The sequence below is a fragment of the Cololabis saira genome, chromosome 16 (assembly GCF_033807715.1).
Source record: "Cololabis saira isolate AMF1-May2022 chromosome 16, fColSai1.1, whole genome shotgun sequence".
NCBI lineage: Eukaryota > Metazoa > Chordata > Actinopteri > Beloniformes > Belonidae > Cololabis > Cololabis saira.
In genome coordinates this window covers 1,008,348-1,028,169 of record NC_084602.1, presented here as the reverse complement: position 1 = coordinate 1,028,169, position 19,822 = coordinate 1,008,348, and the positions used below count along the sequence as shown (strand labels likewise).

The 19,822-nt window shown below is 41.8% G+C and overlaps 1 protein-coding gene across 1 annotated transcript in view; it reads right to left on the bottom strand.

Moving 5' to 3' along the window:
- Positions 1-19,822, bottom strand: part of mgaa (MAX dimerization protein MGA a) — a 92,806-nt gene that overhangs the window by 29,826 nt on the left and 43,158 nt on the right. The window contains exon 19 of the mRNA XM_061744462.1: positions 19,356-19,467. Coding sequence (XP_061600446.1) covers positions 19,356-19,467 — 112 coding nt within the window. The remainder of the gene's footprint in view (positions 1-19,355; positions 19,468-19,822) is intronic.

Sequence of the window (19,822 nt, the reverse complement as noted above, 5' to 3'; positions counted from 1 at the left end):
AAATCGTCCCAGAAAACTAGCTGGTAGTCACTTTTTTTATTTTCTTGATGAATGCCAAGGCTTCATCTGGCGCCGTGAAGTCACGTTGTTGGCCGTTATGAGTTACACGCAGCCGGGCGGGGTACAGCAATCCATACCGGACTCCTTCAATCTCCCGCAGCTGACGGCGCACCTCATTAAAAGGCAGCGCGCGCCCGCGCTGTCTTGGCGGTGTGGTCCGGGAAGACGGAGATGGTCATATTCCGAACCGTTATCCGCTGCCGCTCTCTCGCCTTTCTGAGGATGTCAGCGCAGTCCGTGTAATAATGGAGCCTGGCCACTATTGCGCGGGGCCGGGCACCGGGCTGGGGTCTCGGCATGAGGGTGCGGTGGGCTCTGTCCACCACCAGCTCCGCGTCGAGGGCGAAGGCTTCCGATAACAGCCTGGAAACACCGGCTGCAGATGAAGAGTCAGGATCCTCCTCCGGGACACCAATAATCCGTATGTTCTGCCGACGAGACCTTGACTCCAAATCCTCGCATCTGTCCTCCAGCCTCACACATTCTTTCGACAAGTGATCAACTTTTTTCTGGAGAGCAACTATGTCGTCTGAGCAGCTTGAGAGAGCCTGCTCCATCACAGCAACCGTGGCTGTAAGACCCGCGACGTCCGCCTTCATGGAGGAAATACTGCCGGAGAGATCCGCTTTAAGTGAAAGCAGCTCGGACTTAATAGAAGTTAAATTGTCACTCAGTGCTGCTTGAAGCTCTGTCTTAAATATAGCCGCAACATCGTTGCGAAGCGCGGAGAGCAGTTCCTTTTTGAGCTGGCTGAACTCCGCGCCGGGAGCCGGCGCGGCGCAGGTGCTTTCCGGAGGAGGAGAATCACCGCGGGGCGAGGAGACAGCGTGAGCCGCAGGCCGCGGGTTAGCTGGAGGGTTATTCCCCGCTTTGATGGACTTTGGAGGCATTTTTCTGGTGAGTTCACGATGTAACCGCGTTGAAAAAAAAATTTGTTCAAACCCAAGCCGTGGGAGTAATTCAAATAGTGCCAAAAAATGGAGAATTACATTAACTCTGCAGGAGCTCCGCTAAGCACGTCTCACCCCATGTATAGCTAAGCCGGAAGCCAGGAGTGATGTTTTCTGCTTAACAGAAACATGGTTACAGGAGGAAGAGTATGTTAGTTTGAATGAATCAACTCCGCCCGGCTACTTTAATCATCACATTCCTAGAAACACGGGCCGAGGCGGAGGAGTCGCAGCAATTTATAACTCCAGTCTCCAAACAAAAATTGAACCTAAGTGCAATTATAATACGTTTGAAAGCCTCACGCTTAGTCTGAAATTTCCGAGCTGGAAATCAGAGAAGCCAGTTGTGTTAGTGGTAGTGTATCGGCCCCCTGCTGGCGCTTATCTAGAGTTTTTGTCTGAATTTTCAGATTTCCTTTCTGGATTATTGATCAGTACAGATAAATTCATCATAGTGGGTGATTTTAATATTCATATGGATGTTGAAAGCGATAATCTTAAATTAGCTTTCAATTCTCTTCTAGAATCAATGGGTATCTCACAAAAAGTGGACGGGCCGACGCATTGTTTTGATCATACTCTCGATCTCGTTCTCACCTACGGTGTTGAAACTGATGATCTGTTGGTGTCACCTGTTAACTCCCTTTTATCCGACCATTATTTAATAACGTTTGAATTGAATGTTGTTGATGTTGAAGTGCAGGGCAGGAGGTATTATTTTAGCAGATGTTTGTCTGATGAAGCTATTGCTAAATTTAAGGAGACCATTGCTCATCTTGCGACAGTGGAAAATAGTGAAGCCTCTACTGAAGCAATAGAGGCCAGTGACCTGGGTTCTACCTCTGATGTAGAGCTGGGCGATTTTGGACAAAAATAAAATCCCGATTTTTTTTCTCTGAAAACCCGATTTTCGATTTTGATTTCGATTTTTTTGGTAAAACTACAAAAGACAATGGAATACATTGTTTCAAATATTTTATCTTTATTTTTAAAGAAAAATAGCAAACAAATTTCCCTATTGGGAATGAAGTGCAATTGAAAGATACTGTAAATCCTCCTTGAGTTTAGTAAAGTGACAACATTTAAAATTTTCTTGACCAAACAAAGATGACTAGATGAGCTCTGTCTGTAATGCAGCCAGCTGCAAAAAAGGAAAATCGATTTTCCCATTTTCCTTTTTTTAACATCGTCTTGAATAATAAATCCGATTTAGATTTAAAATCGATTAATCGCACAGCCCTACTCTGATGTTGATTTTCTTGTTAGTAACACTGCTGATCTGTTGCACTCAGCTTTAGATGAAGTTGCTCCTTTGAAAAGGAGGGTTTCTAGCCACAGGAGCTTAACTCCCTGGTACAATTCAGATATTCGCATGTTGAAACAAAGCGTGCGTAAAATGGAAAGGAAGTGGCACCTTTGTAAGTCTGTAGACTCCTACCGTGAATGGAAAGATATTCTAATAGTATATAAAAAAGCCATTCGCAAAGCAAGAACAGCTTATTATTCAACGTTGATAGAGGATAACAAAAGTAACCCACGTTTTCTGTTCAGCACTGTAGCCAGGCTGACAAAGAGTCACAGCTCTGTGGAGCCGTGTATTCCTGCAGCTCTCAGTAGTGAGGACTTTATGAGCTTCTTTAACAGTAAAATCACGAGAATTAGAGAAGAAATCAACCAGCCGGTTGTGGGCGTTTCTTCAGCTTTAGCGACTTCCCTAGGTTCTGACTTGACTCTAGATTGTTTTGATCCTATAGACCTCCCTGAGCTGACTTCACTCGTTAATAGAGCTAAGTCTACCACATGTATGTTAGACCCCATCCCGACTCGACTATTCAAAAATGTTTTTTCTCTTATTGGTGTGACAATACTGGACCAAATCAACCTATCCCTAAGCTTAGGATATGTACCACAGGTTTTAAAAGTGGCAGTAATTAAACCTTTACTTAAAAAAAACCTTCCCTTGACCCAGACACCTTAGCTAATTATAGGCCAATTTCTAACCTTCCATTTGTATCTAAAATTCTGGAAAAGGCAGTTTCAAGCCAGTTATGTGACTATTTGTATAGAAATGATCTGTTTGAAGTCTTTCAGTCAGGGTTCAGAATGCATCATAGCACAGAGACAGCACTGGTTCGAGTTACGAATGACCTTCTTATGGCCTCAGATAAGGGATTAGTGTCCATATTGGTTTTACTGGACCTCAGTGCTGCTTTTGACACTGTAGATCATGGCATTTTACTGCACAGGTTAGAGCATGTTGTTGGGATTAAAGGGACAGCTCTACGTTGGTTTAAATCATATCTATCTGACAGGTTCCAGTTTGTTCATGTACATGAGGTTTCTTCAGAACAGTCAAGGGTCTGTTATGGTGTTCCGCAGGGTTCAGTGCTAGGGCCAATCTTGTTCAGTTTATACATGCAGCCGTTGGGAAGTATAATCCAGAATCACGGCATACACTTTCATTGTTATGCTGATGATACGCAGCTCTATTTGTCTATGAAGCCGGATGAAACAGAACCGTTAGTTAAACTTCAGGCATGTCTTAGGGACATCAAGGACTGGATGTCCAGAAATTTCTTGCTTCTAAATTCAGATAAAACAGAGGTTATCATTCTTAGTCCAGAGCATCTTAGGAAGGGACTAGATGGTGTTGTGATGGCTTCCAGTGCAACTGTGAGAAACCTTGGTGTTGTTTTCGATCAGGATTTGTCGTTTAAACCATATGTTAATCAGTTTTGTAAAATAGCGTTTTTCCATCTCCGTAATATTGCAAAAATTAGGAAAATCCTCTCGCAGAGTGATGCAGAAAAACTAGTTCATGCGTTTGTATCTTCTAGACTAGATTACTGTAATGTGTTGTTAGCAGGATGTCCAAGTAATTTGCTGAATAGGCTCCAGCTGATCCAGAATGCAGCAGCACGAGTGCTGACAGGAATTAGCAGGAGAGACCACGTCTCTCCAGTGTTAGCGTTGCTCCATTGGCTACCTGTAAAATTCAGAATTCAATTTAAAATTTTATTACTTGCATATAAAGCCCAAAACGGCTTAGCTCCGCAGTATTTACAAGATTTGATAGTGCCTTATGTTCCTGGCAGAGCTCTCCGCTCCCAGGGTGCAGGTTTACTCGTAGTTCCTAGAGTATCTAAATGTAGATTTGGAGGGCGGGCGTTCTGCTATCAGGCACCATTACTTTGGAACCAACTTCCAATCTGGGTTAAGGAGGCTGACACCACCTCCACCTTTAAAACTAAACTTAAAACCTTTCTGTTTAATAAAGCCTATAGTTAGTGTTTAGTAAACCTCTAGCTGGTGTTTGTAAATCTCTAGGTAGTGTAAACTCTAGTGTGTTAGAGTCAGTAGTCATAATCGCAGCTATAGAACAAGACTATAATAGTTAGTCTCAAATATAGCTTCGCGGTAGATATGCTGCTATAGGCTTATGCTGCAGGGGGGCAACGACATGATCCGCTGGGCGGTGCCTCTCACCCTTCTTCTCCTCTCCTTTTCCCTGCCTCTCTTCTCCATTACCATTTTTATTTATTATAAATATCTCATAGCTATCATTTTTGTCCATCGTTCCTGTAGTTTCTTGTGCCGGCCCCCCTTTTTTCTCTTTTGTGTATGTTTGCAGGCTGGAGCCTCGGGAGCTGCGTTCTGGCCTGTGTTCCCGGCCCTCCCCCCCATCCCCGGTCATCCCGTTGCTGCTTCCACCTGCCTACGTGGATGTCTGCTGTTGCTGCTTCCGCCCGCCCGCCTGCCTGCCTGCACCCCGCCCCCCCCCCCCCCCTCTGGTCATCCCGCTGCTGCTTCCACATGACTGTTGTGTGCTGCTGACGCCCCCCCCCACCTCTGGTCATCCCGCTGCTGCTTCCACCTGCCTGCTGTGTGCTGTTGACGTCCCTGACTCCCCCAGTCTGGCCTTCGGCAGGAGGGTCCCCCCTTATGAGCCTGGTCCTGCTCAAGGTTTCTTCCCTCCTAAAGGGGAGTTTTTCCTTGCCACTGTTTGGCTTAAGGTTTTTCTCCCACTATGGGAGTTTTTACCTGCCATTGTTTATATAATAATTGCTCGGGGGTTTATGTTTATGTTTATGTTCATGTTCTGGATCTCTGGAAAGCGTCTAGAGACAACATCTGTTGTATTAGACGCTATATAAATAAAATTGAATTGAATGTAATTGCGACATCAAAAACAATAACAATATGGAGCCAGCTCCCATGCTGTTCCATACCTGTAAAGCTGGGCATACACTGTGCAATATTTTAAATCGTTCGAGACTGCCCCATCTCACTCTAATCCTCCCGTCGGACCTCTGTTACTGGAACTTGACGCTGGTTTTGGGGCAGGGGTGGGCTGTGTCCACCCAAACGTGCGTCCTGCCCACCCGATCAAAGGTTATGGGGATCCTTTATTTTTTTTAATAATATTATATATATTAAAAAATCCCAAAATATCTGTACCGTTTCTGATTGGGTCGGCACTGCGCATCATTTTTAGACATAACAATGAACGCATACCGCAAAAGTTGTGTCTCGGCGGAGGGACCCGGCGTCCCAGCAAAATGAGAAACAGAGAAAAAGTGTTCAGAACATAACCACAAGCAAACTAACAAACCAACCAACAAAGCTCAGAGTTAACAAAATGAACCAGCAGCAGCCCCGCTCCATAACCTCTCCTCCTGATGAGCTGATGGGCTGCAGGTTCAGGCTCACAGCGCGACTGAAGGCTGATTTATGGTTCCGCGTTACACCAACGCAGAGCCTACGGCGTAGGGTACGCGGGGACCCGCACCGTACGTGGAAATGTGAGTCCGTTGTTTGGGGAATTTCTTTTTTTTCCCCCCCCCGTTCCGCGGAAACCTCAGAAATTTTTTGCTGAGACCAAAATCCGCGGAATTCCGCGGATCCGCGGAAGATTCTGATGCCTGATCATCATTTCTAATTAGCTAGGCAAGCGGTTCGATACTAATAGAAAATAGCAAAGGTGATAGAGAGCAGCCTTGTCTGCATCCACGTTCCAATGTAAACCTTCCTGATCTATAACCATTGACTCTGACAGCAGCCTGCGGAGATGAGTAGAGTGTTTGTATCCAATTTATGAAGTTAGGGCCAAACCCAAACCGTTTTAATGTCTGAAATAAATATTGCCACGATACACGGTCAAATGCTTTTTGAGCATCTAAGGATATAATCATTGATTCTGACTCCTTGTCTTTTTGATGAGATATTATGTTTAGTAAACGGCGTACATTGTCTCCATAGTATCTTCCAGTGATAAATCCAGTCTGATCAGGATGAATAATCTGAGTGATTATCTGACTAACTCGTCTAGCTAGGATTGCTGTTAGTATTCCCAGATCCCCGTTCAGCAGTGATATTGGTCTGTAGGACTGGCATTCAGTGGGATCTTTACCCTCTTTATGTATCACCACTATGGTTGCCTCCACCCAAGATGGTGCCACAGTTTTTGATTCAAGTGCATGGTGATATGCTTTTAATAACAGGGGAGACAACAGATCTTTAATTCATTAATATATCCATCTGGGCCTGGGCTTTTATTGTTTTTGAGTGTTGAGATCACCTGTTTAATCTCCCATTCCTGAATTGGTTCATCTAGCTCCTTAGCTGTTTCTGATTCTGTCAATTCGGCTAATTTTATGCGTTTTAGAAAATCTGCGAGTGGTGCATCATCGGAACAAGTGTCCGTATTCTTATATAGAGATTTGTAAAATTGTGTGTCTTGTAACTTTATTCTCTGCACTATATTAGATGATTGCTGTTTTCTTAATCTAAATGCCAATAATCTACTTGACCTGTTTCCATATTCATAGTATCTTTGGTTAGTGAATCTTAAGGTCCCCTCTATCTTATCTGATAGTAGACAATTAAAGGAGCTGTATGTAAGAGCAATAATAAAACGAATCATAAAATGACCCCGATATGTCAACAGACATTTAAAAATCATGTTCATTTCAAATACTTATGTCACTGACAACAGCACTCAAGCCAGGATATTCCAGTTTAAAAAGAGGAGTTGCAGCCCTCAACTGATGTTTATGTTGTCATTTTTTGTTTTGCCTGAAGCTCCACCCTCCACCTATCTCCCAATCACCAAGTCAGTATTGTTTCTGAAGCTCCACCCTCCACCTATCTCCCAATCACCAAGTCAGTATTGTTTCGGCATCCGGGTTGCCAGCTCGGCTCTAATTATCGCAGCCATGGCAGCCTACGTTCCTGCTGCATTCTGCAGCCTACCTGGCAACCTCTGGTCGGGGGGAGGAGGGGGAGGGTACACGCCGATCAACAATATTTTGAAAGTGACTGCAGTACCAGTTTTGGCCATTTCTTACAGACGGCTCCTTTAAGTTCCCCGCGAGCTGCGGTTAGATTATTTATGAGATTGGTTGACGCGGATTGTTTGTTTATGTTCTAATTCTTTTATTTTATCTATGGTATGGTCAGAGATAGTAATAGGCAGTATCTCAATGTCCACTATCCTATGTGGGGAGTTTTTCCTTGCCACTGTTTGGCTTAAGGTTCTTCTCCCACTAGGGGAGTTTTTACCTGCCATTGTTTATGTAATAACTGCTCGGGGGTCATGTTCTGGGTATGGGTCTCTGGAAAGCGTCTAGAGACAACTCTTGTATTAGACGCTATATAAATAAAATTGAATTGAATTGAATATGTAACTCTACCTTAGGGGTGAAGAAATAATCAATCCTTGAATAGGATGAGTGTCTGCTTGAATAGAAAGTATAATCCCTGCTTCTTGGAAACTTGTTTCTCCAAATATCTACAAGGCCTGATTCTGTGGATAAATGTTTGAGCATTCTACTCATTTTAGGCAGGGCAGCCTTAGAGGCAGGTTGTCAATCCATTAGCTGCGACATTATACAGTTAAAATCTCCTCCCATCAGCAGTAGTCCAGTGCTATACCGTAATATAATATTAAATAGTGTCCTGATGAAATCAGGGTCATCGTCATTAGGTGCGTATACATTTATGATAGACACTTCTGTGCCATCAATCAATCAATCAATCAATCAATCCGTTAACCAAAATATATCTCCCCTCAGTATCTTTATGTACCAATGTTTGTGTGAAATTAATTTGTCTGTGTATAAGTATGGATACTCCCTTCTTTCTCCCTGATCGGTGTGAAGAGTAATATACTTTATCCGCCCATGACTTCTTTAACTTTTCATGTTCTACATCAGGTAAATGGGTTTCCTGTAGAAACGCTATCTGACAGTTGGCTTGATTCAGCTGACGTAGAATTTTCTTTCTCTTATCGGGACTATGAAGACCTTTAACATTATAGCTTATCATTTTTAGTGTGCCCATTACTTACAATATACAATAGCAGCAAAAGTGCAATCTTCCATCTCTCCAGGACCTGCACGCCTCCAGGACCCTGAAGCGTGCAGGAAAGATTGCAGCAGATCCCTCACACCCCGGACACAAACTGTTTCAGACTCTTCCCTCTGGCAGGAGGCTACGGTCCATCAGGACCAAAACCTCTCGCCACAAGAACCGTTTTTTCCCGTCTGCAGGTGTCCTCGTCAACAAGGCCCCAATCCCCCCTCCCACCCCCGACTACTACGGACTGCCCCCCCATCCCACTCTACGTTACATTAACGTAAATATTCCAACCCCGTAACATTTGTACAGACTCACATCCGAAAAAAAAATCCAAAACCCCATATTGTACATTTCTGTCTATATTGTTCATTTCTGTTTATACAATTTATCTGTCATCTGTCATCCTACGTCATGTGGGATTAATCCAAGTTTAACATTGTGAAACTGCCAGAATCAGAATTAGAAAACTACCTGTTTATTCTCATGACATGCATTGGTAGTTCAGTGGTAGAATTCTCGCCTGCCACGCAGGAGGTTAAAACTGCTGACTTCCTGGTTGGTCAAATGGACCATTGTTTTTAGGCACATCTGTTCCAAGACCCCCATCACATGCTCTAAACAGATAAACTTCCTTGGAGAGACTCAGGGGGGTCGTCTGACAGCCGTCTCATTGTCTTTAAGGGTTTAAGACAGGGGTCGGCAAGTAAGTTTGGCCTCGGGCCAAATTTTTTCGGAGCAACTGAATGGTGGGCCAGAACATCACATCAATCAGGCGAAGCATGTCTTTTTTTCTACTAAACAAAACTTTTTTCCCCTTATCTATAGGCTACTAGTATCATTATACTATTATATCTTGTACAAAAAATTAATTAAAGAAAGTCATTAGTTTAAATAAAGTAACTTGAATTTGCTACAGACTGTTATTAGTGTTGTGTTATGCTGCGTTCCATTTACCTCGGAAGTCGGAACTGGGAATGACGTCACAGCCCAGTTATCAGCGTTCCAGTTACAAAGTAGGTAAACAAGTTTGTATTTCGCATATACCACATGAAAAATGTAAATTACTCTATAGCAGCATATATATGCCAAACAATACTTGTATACGACTAATTTAGTGTGACCAAAACTAGAATGAAGTGCTACGAATTTTTACAGAGCTCTCTTCTACTGTTTACAACCGGGGCAGCCATCTTGGAATGTGAACTCGGGGGTGGTGAAGACTCTCCCACTTTCCCAGTGGGAAATCCCACTTCGAGGGGCATTCCAGTTGAAAAATCCAACTGGGAACTGGGAAATCCCCACTTCGGAGGACAAATGGAACGCGGCATTATTACTGCTTTAGCGCTACTCTGTGGCTGCGTTATGAAACCGCTTATAAGTAACTTGGTGATAATATTATTTTCTGCCAAGCTACTAACAAATGCAGTCCTCCTTTAAAATACACAGAACGACATGAAACACATGAAAAACCCATGATATGAACAGTAGCACAGTAGTCAGTACGTGCACACGTAGCAGCAGCTCTCTGTGCCTCTGTGTCTGCTGAAACGAGTGAGAGGATATGCAAATGAGGCGGATTTTCCGAACGTATTTTTAGACATAATGGACGTTTTACCATTTAAAAGACCAACAGCAAAACTCAAGGTAAGTTATCAGTTGTATTTTTCACAGTTGAAACCACAACAAATACGTCTTACCATTTCAACAGCTTCAGGAGTTTTGCGGGAGTCTGTGCCTACGTTACTCCTGAATATTGGTGTGCACCTCTAATTAAGGCCCCCCTATGCTACAGGTGACAGGGAACTATACAGAATTGTGTGCGTCCGGAATCATGAAGATTCTACTTTTATTTTATTTTATCTTTTCTAAATAAAGGCTTTGGATTATCTATGAAATTGTCGTTTTTGTGATAGTAAATAATAATAAAAAAAAAAAAAAAAAGATTTTTTTTTTTTTTTTTTTTAAATCAGACTTTCAATGTCATCTGGCGGGCCAGATATTATTGGAGGCGGGCCAATTTTGGCCCGCGGGCCGCCAGTTGCCGACCACTGGTTTAAGACCATCTCATGACAACAAAACCCCCTTGACCAATTCTAAAAGGATGTCTGTTGCTCTGCACACCACAGATAAGTTACTTACTAACTGAAAAGTCATAAGGTGTGACTTTTCAACTATCATCTGATACCATGTCTGTGTGACCATCTGTTTCCTGTTTTTGTCAATTGACCATCTATACATTCACTGTTCCAAATATGGTCAAGTTTCCTGTCAGCTTACTGAATAAAAGCGCCAGTTCTGCAGAGAGCCAGTTGGGAGAAGTTTGACGAGCTCTAAGAGAAGGGCCGTGTTGCCCACAGCTCCTCAGATTCCTCTCCAACCTTCTGCAGAAGGCCATTGAAAATCATTCCATAAGTCTCTGGTGTCTTTTTCTAAGTTAATTAATGTATGTTGATGACTTTTTAACCTAACATTTTGGTGCCGAAACCCGGGATCTCTCGAGATGTGACGATTGGGGTGGCGTAAGATTCAACAGGCCATCCAAAATCTGTCGACAGCCGGTTCCCGACTTCAGGGACGGGGCCAGGTTGATCTTGCGCTGTTCCAGAGTCCAGACGACGAGATTTCCCAGCCAGGGGAAGGCACTAGGAGACTAGGTGAGAGACCTCTTTTGAGTGAAATTTCTGTGTATACTGACCGCGGGTTGGTGAAAAAAGTGTTGGTCGAGGTCTGGGACCCATTTTTAAGTTCAGGGAACTTTTAAAAAGACACTATTGCCTGGGGCTAGTGCAAAAGCCAACACTCACTCGGTCTAAGGACCGGCTTTTGAAGTCTGGGACTTTAAAAGTACAGGATAACGAGGAGAGGTTTCTTGGAAATGATTTTTAATGGTTGTGTTTTATGTTTGTCTAATGTTTGTTTTATGTTCGTCCTGTCTAATGTTTGTCTGATGTCAATGTGGGGTTTCCAAAATTGAGAGGAAAACTGTGTGTTCAATGTGGGGTTTCCAAAATTGAGAGGAAAAAATTGTAATTGTTCACTAAATATCAGGCTAAAACCAAACTGTTGAAAAAGGAAACTTGTGTTCTGAGAGAAACTTAGGAAAGAAAATAACTGACGAAAAATAGCAGAGGCGTGGTTAAGCTGAAATTTATGCTTAAAGAATCTCAAAAGATGCTTAATTGATGGGGAGACGTCCTCAAACTTAAGAAAATGGAGACAAATCTTGCAAAATAATAATATAGGGAACTTAAAAAGAAGAAAATCAACTAATTTAAGACTAAAAGAAAAAACAAGAAGAAAAATGGGTGAGAGAGGTATTGATGGATTTTGGGAGAAGTGGGGGCTGCTGCAGGCTGCAGCATGAGGAAGTCTGTGTCTGTGTGTGACTCTCTGTGTGTGTGTCAAGCTGCAACTCTCTGTGTCTGTGTGTGTGTGTGTATGTGAGAGACACTGTTAGTGTGTGGGTGTATTCATGACACGTTGTAAACAGCTGAAAGTTTCTGTCATTTTAAGAGAAAGAGAAATATGATTCTATTGACCTCATGGTTGTGCGTTAAAATGAAAAATTGAATCAAGACAAAAAGGTGAGATACGTAAAAGTCCTCATTCAGATCGTGATCTGCTTGAGCAGATTTTATGGTGCTTGGAGATGCAGCCTGTTCCTCCAATAGAGGAGGAGGGGCTGTTTGGGTCTGCCTGTAGCACAAAATATTAGTTAGGGGTTGAATAGAAGAAACATGTTAGAATATATTTGGATATTCTAAGATAATATGTTAAGAGGTAAAAAGTTTAAATTCGTATGAGCTTCTCTGTCGAAGGTTTTGTTAAAATGATAACGACTGAAGCTGTGTGTCTGTGTGTGTGTGAAAGCATGCTCCGCTTTACGAGCGGCTGTAAGGCTCTGTGTCTGAGGGAGAACTTTTTGTGTTTGTTGGGAAGAAGGGGGGTTTTCAGATCTCCTCTTGGAAAAAAAACATAGAAAAATGGAGAAATATAGGTTGTTCTATCATTCTAAGCCCTGAATGAAGGCATAGAATCATAGAAGTTTTAAATTGGGTTAATTCACCATTTAATTTGCAGATTACTTTTGTAACACTGTATTTGACTTGGATTGTATGGAAATGGGATTCCTGCAATTTGCGAGCATGAGATAAAATGATTGGGTTGTTTGTGACATGAATGTAAAACAAATCAATCATTTGTCCTTACTCTGTCTGTTGTGAAATCACTACTGATGATTGACAGCTTCAGAGGATGGGTTTTGTACAATGAAATTAGCACCGCTATATTTTTAGAATACAGTGGAAGGGTGTGTTCATGAGCCTACTCTCATTTGTATGTCAGTGACATTTTACACAGAAAGGGGTGTGTGGAGGAGAAACAAACCCGTTGTACAATCTTTTTAGAAAAGAAGAACTTCTGGGTGCATACTAGCTATTCACACTGAAAATGTGTACATTTGTGATCAGTGTTGCTACCATCTAGGTTGTGAGTTAATTTAAAATGCACCAATTGAGCTTAGTTAGTGTAGTTTGAGGAGAAGTAATTTACACATTTGCACTGATACACAAACCCACATGCAGATGATCTGAAGTGAGTGTTTAATGTTAGTGGGTTTTTGTCTATGTGTAGTTTACGCATGGGAATTTATCCCACAATTTTCTTAAGACTTCTATGAGTTTTTCATAGAGAGCATGCATTTGCGTTGCAGCATGCGAACAGAAGATTAGGAATCTCCTGAAGACTTTTATAAGTACTCATGATTTATCTGGAGACAATTTTCTGACAATTTTCTGACAATTTTCTAGCGTTTCTTTTGATTTGGGGAAAATATAGCTCAACAACAGTTGAGAAGGCATTATTTGATAGAATGCTCCTTTCAGTCCGACATTTTGTGACTATGACTTATTATATATATAATATATATATATATATATAAGTTCACTGAAGACTACTGTTTACGTTGCAGAAGAGTTGCTGCACTGACAGTTTTTGTGTGGTGTTACTTTAATAAGATCATAACCTACTTGGGTTGAAATAAGAACGTTTTTCAATGAGAAATTCTGTAGTCTAATCTACGGTGGGAGACAGAATTTAAAAGGTTTTGCCCCTTCTAATCTGGTGATGGGAGGGGGGATTTGAAGGACATGGAGACCTCTTGTCCCTAGAGCGTCAGACCTGCAGACTTGCCAGGGTGCGAAGGTCAAGAAGTGGGAGGGCCACTTATCTGGGGAGCCTGACTCTGGCAGCCTGACTCTTCCAGGGAAAAGTCAACAAGGAGGGGGTCTGATGACAACAAAACCCCCACCCCTGTTGGCATGCAAAATAATGCTGTGAAGCAGACCAGTGCTTCCAAGGAAGTTGTTCCCCCTGGTGGCTAAGTTGAGCCATAGGGAATTTCTATGGCTCAACAGGAGGGAGTAGGGGTACATATGGTACATATGATACATCATGAGGATTAAATACTAAATACCCTTTAAAAAAATTTTTTAGTAGGAGTTTTCCGACATGTTGCAGATACAACATGAAAGGACCTATCCATTTGAAGTTGTTCATATGGATTTCATTCTTGGAGTGAACTAATGGCCTGTTAAGTTAAGGCTCAAGAAAGCCATGGCCTGAATGCCGGCCATTAGTCGAACTGTACATGAGAATCGTCTTCTTGTACGCTGCTGTTTTCTTCCTCTTCCCTCTCCTAAAGCAGGAACTGCTGAAACTGGGTAACCGGATCCTGAGTCGAGTGGTGAAACGTCATCACTCCGTCAGGACGGGTCCTTTTTGCTGTCCAGATCAGGACACCGGCAGCAGTAAAGGCTGCTGGATGATCTACTGCGTTCACCAGTTGCAGTGAAAGCTAGCGGAGAAACGTGCCAGGCTCGAGTAGTGCGGGAAGTCGGGCGGTATTCAAACCTTTGCCCGCCGAAGAATTCATCTGATGCCTATCTCGCCAGCCCAGCCTGAAGAATATGACTAGCCAAACTGTCTTGCGACAACAAACTAGGAGAGGAGTCCGAGGAATGGAAGAGACTTTTTCACTACTGAGTCATGCTGACATAATGACTGAAATTACGATTTCGATTCTGACTATTACTGTTTTTGTACTGTTCTGTGTTTTCATTACCTGTATGTTTACGATGACACTGGAGTGTTTTATTTTGTTTACTGTTGAAGTTTCAAAATGATAAAAAGGAGGGAAATGTGGGATTAATCCAAGTTTAACATTGTGAAACTGCCAGAATCAGAATTAGAAAACTACCTGTTTATTCTCATGACATGCATTGGTAGTTCAGTGGTAGAATTCTCGCCTGCCACGCAGGAGGTTAAAACTGCTGACTTCCTGGTTGGTCAAATGGACCATTGTTTTTAGGCACATCTGTTCCAAGACCCCCATCACATGCTCTAAACAGATAAACTTCCTTGGAGAGACTCAGGGGGGTCGTCTGACAGCCGTCTCATTGTCTTTAAGGGTTTAAGACCATCTCATGACAACAAAACCCCCTTGACCAATTCTAAAAGGATGTCTGTTGCTCTGCACACCACAGATACGTTACTTACTAACTGAAAAGTCATAAGGTGTGACTTTTCAACTATCATCTGATACCATGTCTGTGTGACCATCTGTTTCCTGTTTTTGTCAATTGACCATCTATACATTCACTGTTCCAAATATGGTCAAGTTTCCTGTCAGCTTACTGAATAAAAGCGCCAGTTCTGCAGAGAGCCAGTTGGGAGAAGTTTGACGAGCTCTAAGAGAAGGGCCGTGTTGCCCACAGCTCCTCAGATTCCTCTCCAACCTTCTGCAGAAGGCCATTGAAAATCATTCCATAAGTCTCTGGTGTCTTTTTCTAAGTTAATTAATGTATGTTGATGACTTTTTAACCTAACAGTCACTTTTTGTAAAGATTCATATCCGGCACTTTTTAATCCTCATATTGTACATTTCTGTTTATTTCTGTTATACATTTTACTTTATTCTATCTCTTAGTTTATCTCCATATATTTGTTTGCTTTTATATTTTTATTTTTACTGTATTGCACCAATCACCACAACAAATTCCTTGTGTGTGTTAACAAACTTGGCAATAAACCCGCTTTCTGATTTCTGATTAATTTTAGTTGTTACATTTCTGGAAAAGATAAAAGTCAAGTCATACATGAGAGAAACTATTCAGTTTGTGGCAAAATATTTGTACTTGTATGAAACTGAAGATGCATAATGCAAACCTGACATTTACTTTTAGTTCAGTTTGTAGAAAATGGTTGGCCGGGCTTTCTCTTTAAAACTTAAAGTTATCCACTTTATTCCTACGCCCCATGAGGCTTTGCGCGAATTGTGGGTGCTACTTCCGGTGCTGCCAGAACCGCGTTTGTTTACATGCTGAGTGAACGCGTTAACCCTCTTTCTCCGAGCGTTGGGGATATAAAACATGTGGAAACACCACCTGTCACAGCTCAAACGGGACAATATCATCTTACCTCTGCCTCCTGCTGTTGAGGGATGGGAGGACGACCTGAAGAAGTGAAGAAATGCTTAGAAGATGAGAAGTATCTCATTCTTCCCAATGGGCAAAGTGGATACTCCTCCAGGTGGGTAAATATTGTTACTTATCAGTACTCGAGATGAGGGGGGATGGCATCCCCCTGAAATAAAAACGGTCCAAATCATCCCCCCTTTCCATCCCTTATGTCATTTCATCAATGAATGTGGTTTTACTGCTATTTCAACATTTAGAGTCATCACCAGAAAAATTACATTTGACAATTTTCACCTGTTTCAAGTAAATTTTCACCTGAAATAAGTAGAAAAATCTGCCTGTGGGATAAGATTTATCTTCTTATTACAAGCAATAACATCTTGTTCCACTGGCAGATTGTTTTACTTATTTCAAGTGAAAATCTACTTGAAACAGGTGAGAATTGTTGTTTTTTCCAGTGATGAGGGGCTGCAAGCTGGTTATCTCGACAGCAACTGAGCACTTGGAGTTCCAAATTTCATTTGACAAAGACTTCAGATACACACATGAAACACCTCCAGAACTTTTCACACATGCTTGTAGATGAATATGTTGCAAAGAAGATTCCGCTCTGCCCCTCTGTATAAAGCTAGGGGGGAAACAATACAACAGACTTCATTTTTGTTTTCAGTTTTATTAAAAACAGAACCTGAAAGATCCCCTCCTGACATATTAGGACATACATAGGGACATGAATCAAAACATTTTAACACAAAAATATTGTTTAACAAAAGCACATTACATTTGTGTCTTAAGTGAGAGAGATTCAGTTTACTGTCGGAGGACTTAAGAAACCAGAAAATATTCACACCTGACAAGCTGAAATAACAATATTTGGACTTTTATTTCCTCAAAAAAATAATTGCAGCTGGACCTCAGTTGTTTTCAGAAAATGTTAAATGAATGAAATATGTAAGTGCAGCTCTACAAACTACATACAGCACTTAACCTGTTGAGAGTTGTGTGTTAAAGATACTGTAAGTGTAGCTGGACCTCAATTGTTTTCAGAAAATGTTAAATGAATGAAATATGTAAGTATGTTTAAGTGCAATATTAAATGTCTTCTCACTTTTCACTTGAAATAAACTCAGCTCTTAAATTCACTAAACCAGCACAAATCTTGAGCATTTTGTCAATTTTGGGCACAAAGTGAATTGGCCCTGTTTGATAAAGAATCTTGTACACCCTCAGGTTCCTTATTCAACATGAATGCAGCCATGAGCAAAGCGGCGTGTGCGAGTGACCTCCTCACTGGTCAGCTGGCATCCTTTACCTGTGAATGCTGGAATGATTAGCTTCACCCTACGCTCCTCCAGCAAGTCTCTAACTGTGAAACCACGGTCACCCATCACCTCATCTCCAGCACGTAAATAATAGAATAGGTGTGGTCCTCCATCCCTGGGTCTGACCATTGTGATTGGGCATCACAGGAAGCTTTGGTGTTGAGCACAGCTCCTCCTTCTGATCCATCTGGTCAGGCTCATCTGAGGTAGCAATACAGTACACAATTATTAAGATATATGATACATTAGGGGTTTCCCTCCCATTATAAAACCCCCAGCCCCCTCATCAGATATACCTGGGGGAAGACCCACGACCCCCCCACCTGCAACCACATCACCTAAGCCCTCCAGAGGTTTAGGAAAAACCCAGTACATTATCACAGCTACGATTTAAAATGTAATTAACAAAAAACATTTTTCTTATCAACACGTCTGTAGTGAAACTATTGTATTTTTATTCTAATGCTGCCCTGCAGTCCGTGCCATAAACACACTTTGTATTTTAACTGCACAGAAACTAATAATAAATAATACTAAAGGTTGTCATTACCGGACAAATACTACAATGCTGTGTCCTCCATACACCTGAAATCACACCTGATATTCTCATGACATTAACCTGAAATCATACCTGATATTCTCATGACATTAACCTGAAATCATACCTGATGTTCTCATGACATTAACCTGAAATCATACCTGATATTCTCATGACATTAACCTGAAATCATACCTGATATTCTCATGACATTAACCTGAAATCATACCTGATATTTTCATGACATTAACCTGAAATCATACCTGATATTCTCATGACATTAACCTGAAATCATACCTGATGTTCTCATGACATTAACCTGAAATCACACCTGATATTCTCATGACATTAACCTGAAATCACACCTGATATTCTCATGACATTAACCTGAAATCATACCTGATATTTTCATGACATTAACCTGAAATCATACCTGATATTCTCATGACATTAACCTGAAATCATACCTGATGTTCTCATGACATTAACCTGAAATCACACCTGATATTCTCATGACATTAACCTGAAATCACACCTGATATTCTCATGATATTAACCTGAAATCATACCTGATATTCTCATGACATTAACCTGAAATCATACCTGATATTCTCATGACATTAACCTGAAATCATACCTGATATTCTCATGACATTAACCTGAAATCATACCTGATATTCTCATGACATTAACCTGAAATCATACCTGATATTCTCATGACATTAACCTGAAATCATACCTGATATTCTCATGACATTAACCTGAAATCATACCTGATATTCTCATGACATTAACCTGAAATCATACCTGATATTCTCATGACATTAACCTGAAATCATACCTGATATTCTCATGACATTAACCTGAAATCATACCTGCTGTTCTCATGACATTAACCTGAAATCATACCTGATATTCTCATGACATTAACCTGAAATCATACCTGATATTCTCATGACATTAACCGTAAATCTTACCTGATATTCTCATGACATTAACCTGAAATCATACCTGATATTCTCATGACATTCCTGTCAATCCTCTGAGGATTCCCGTCTCTCCTCCGGCGGTTTGTCGGATCTCAGCCACAAAGTATGATGCAGGTTTTCCTCCACAACACGACGTACCCGAGCTCCGCAAGGACATTTTAGTAAATGCTACGGTTGATAAATATGTTAAACATTAAATGTCAGAAAAGAAAACCGTAACTTCTCTGCTAGATTGAAAGCAAATTGCTTTAAAATAAACCGCTGTTCGCGCTCATCTGCCATGGTTAGTCAATGGCGTTACGCTACTTCCGGCGTCTCACCGGAAGTTGCACCCACAATCGTTTCTACAGTAGAGCCTCCAGGAATAAGGTGGATAAAGCATTACAAACTGTAACAATAGGGCAAACGCACAGCATTGTTTTGTATTTTGTGTCTTTCAAATAAAAGACCATTTTTTCCAGTCATATGTTCCTCATTCAAGGTTGTTAAAAAAATACTGCTATAATATCGTATCGTTATTGTGACCTCAATATCGTGTATCGTACCGTATCGTGAGATTAGTGTATCGTTACACCCCTAATTAACACAGATGCAAACTGATACGTATATGTATACTACACCCGAGACGGGCAGGGCAGGACCAGGTCCAGCTGGGTCCGTACCTGAGGGCGGAGCCAGGATGGACAGGTATGCGTCCCTCCTCCTCAGCAGGGTCCTCTTCTTCCTCCCCAGAAACTCCTCCATCCTCTGCAGGTCCTGGATCTGCTGCACTGCCTGCAACAACACCACCACCCATGGGTGTCGGGTTAGGGCTCCACCTGGTCAGGGGAGGATCTTTAGTCCCTAACCAGCTTGATCGAAGGATGTTTCTCTGAAGACCACAGTAAAACCTTGTGTCCTCTTTCATGTGTTGTCTGAGCCACTTCTGATTGGCTGGTGTGACTAGTACTCGTACTAACCGTCCAGTTTGTATAATTAAGGAAGATAGAACAAACTGAAAGACGGAACAGCTCACCCGGGGAGCCGCGGGGCGGCTCAACATCTCCCCCTAGAGTCACTAACCAGTAACTACAACAACAATGAAGTATCGGTGCGTGGTATCAGAGAATTTTTGAGAGTATATGAGAAC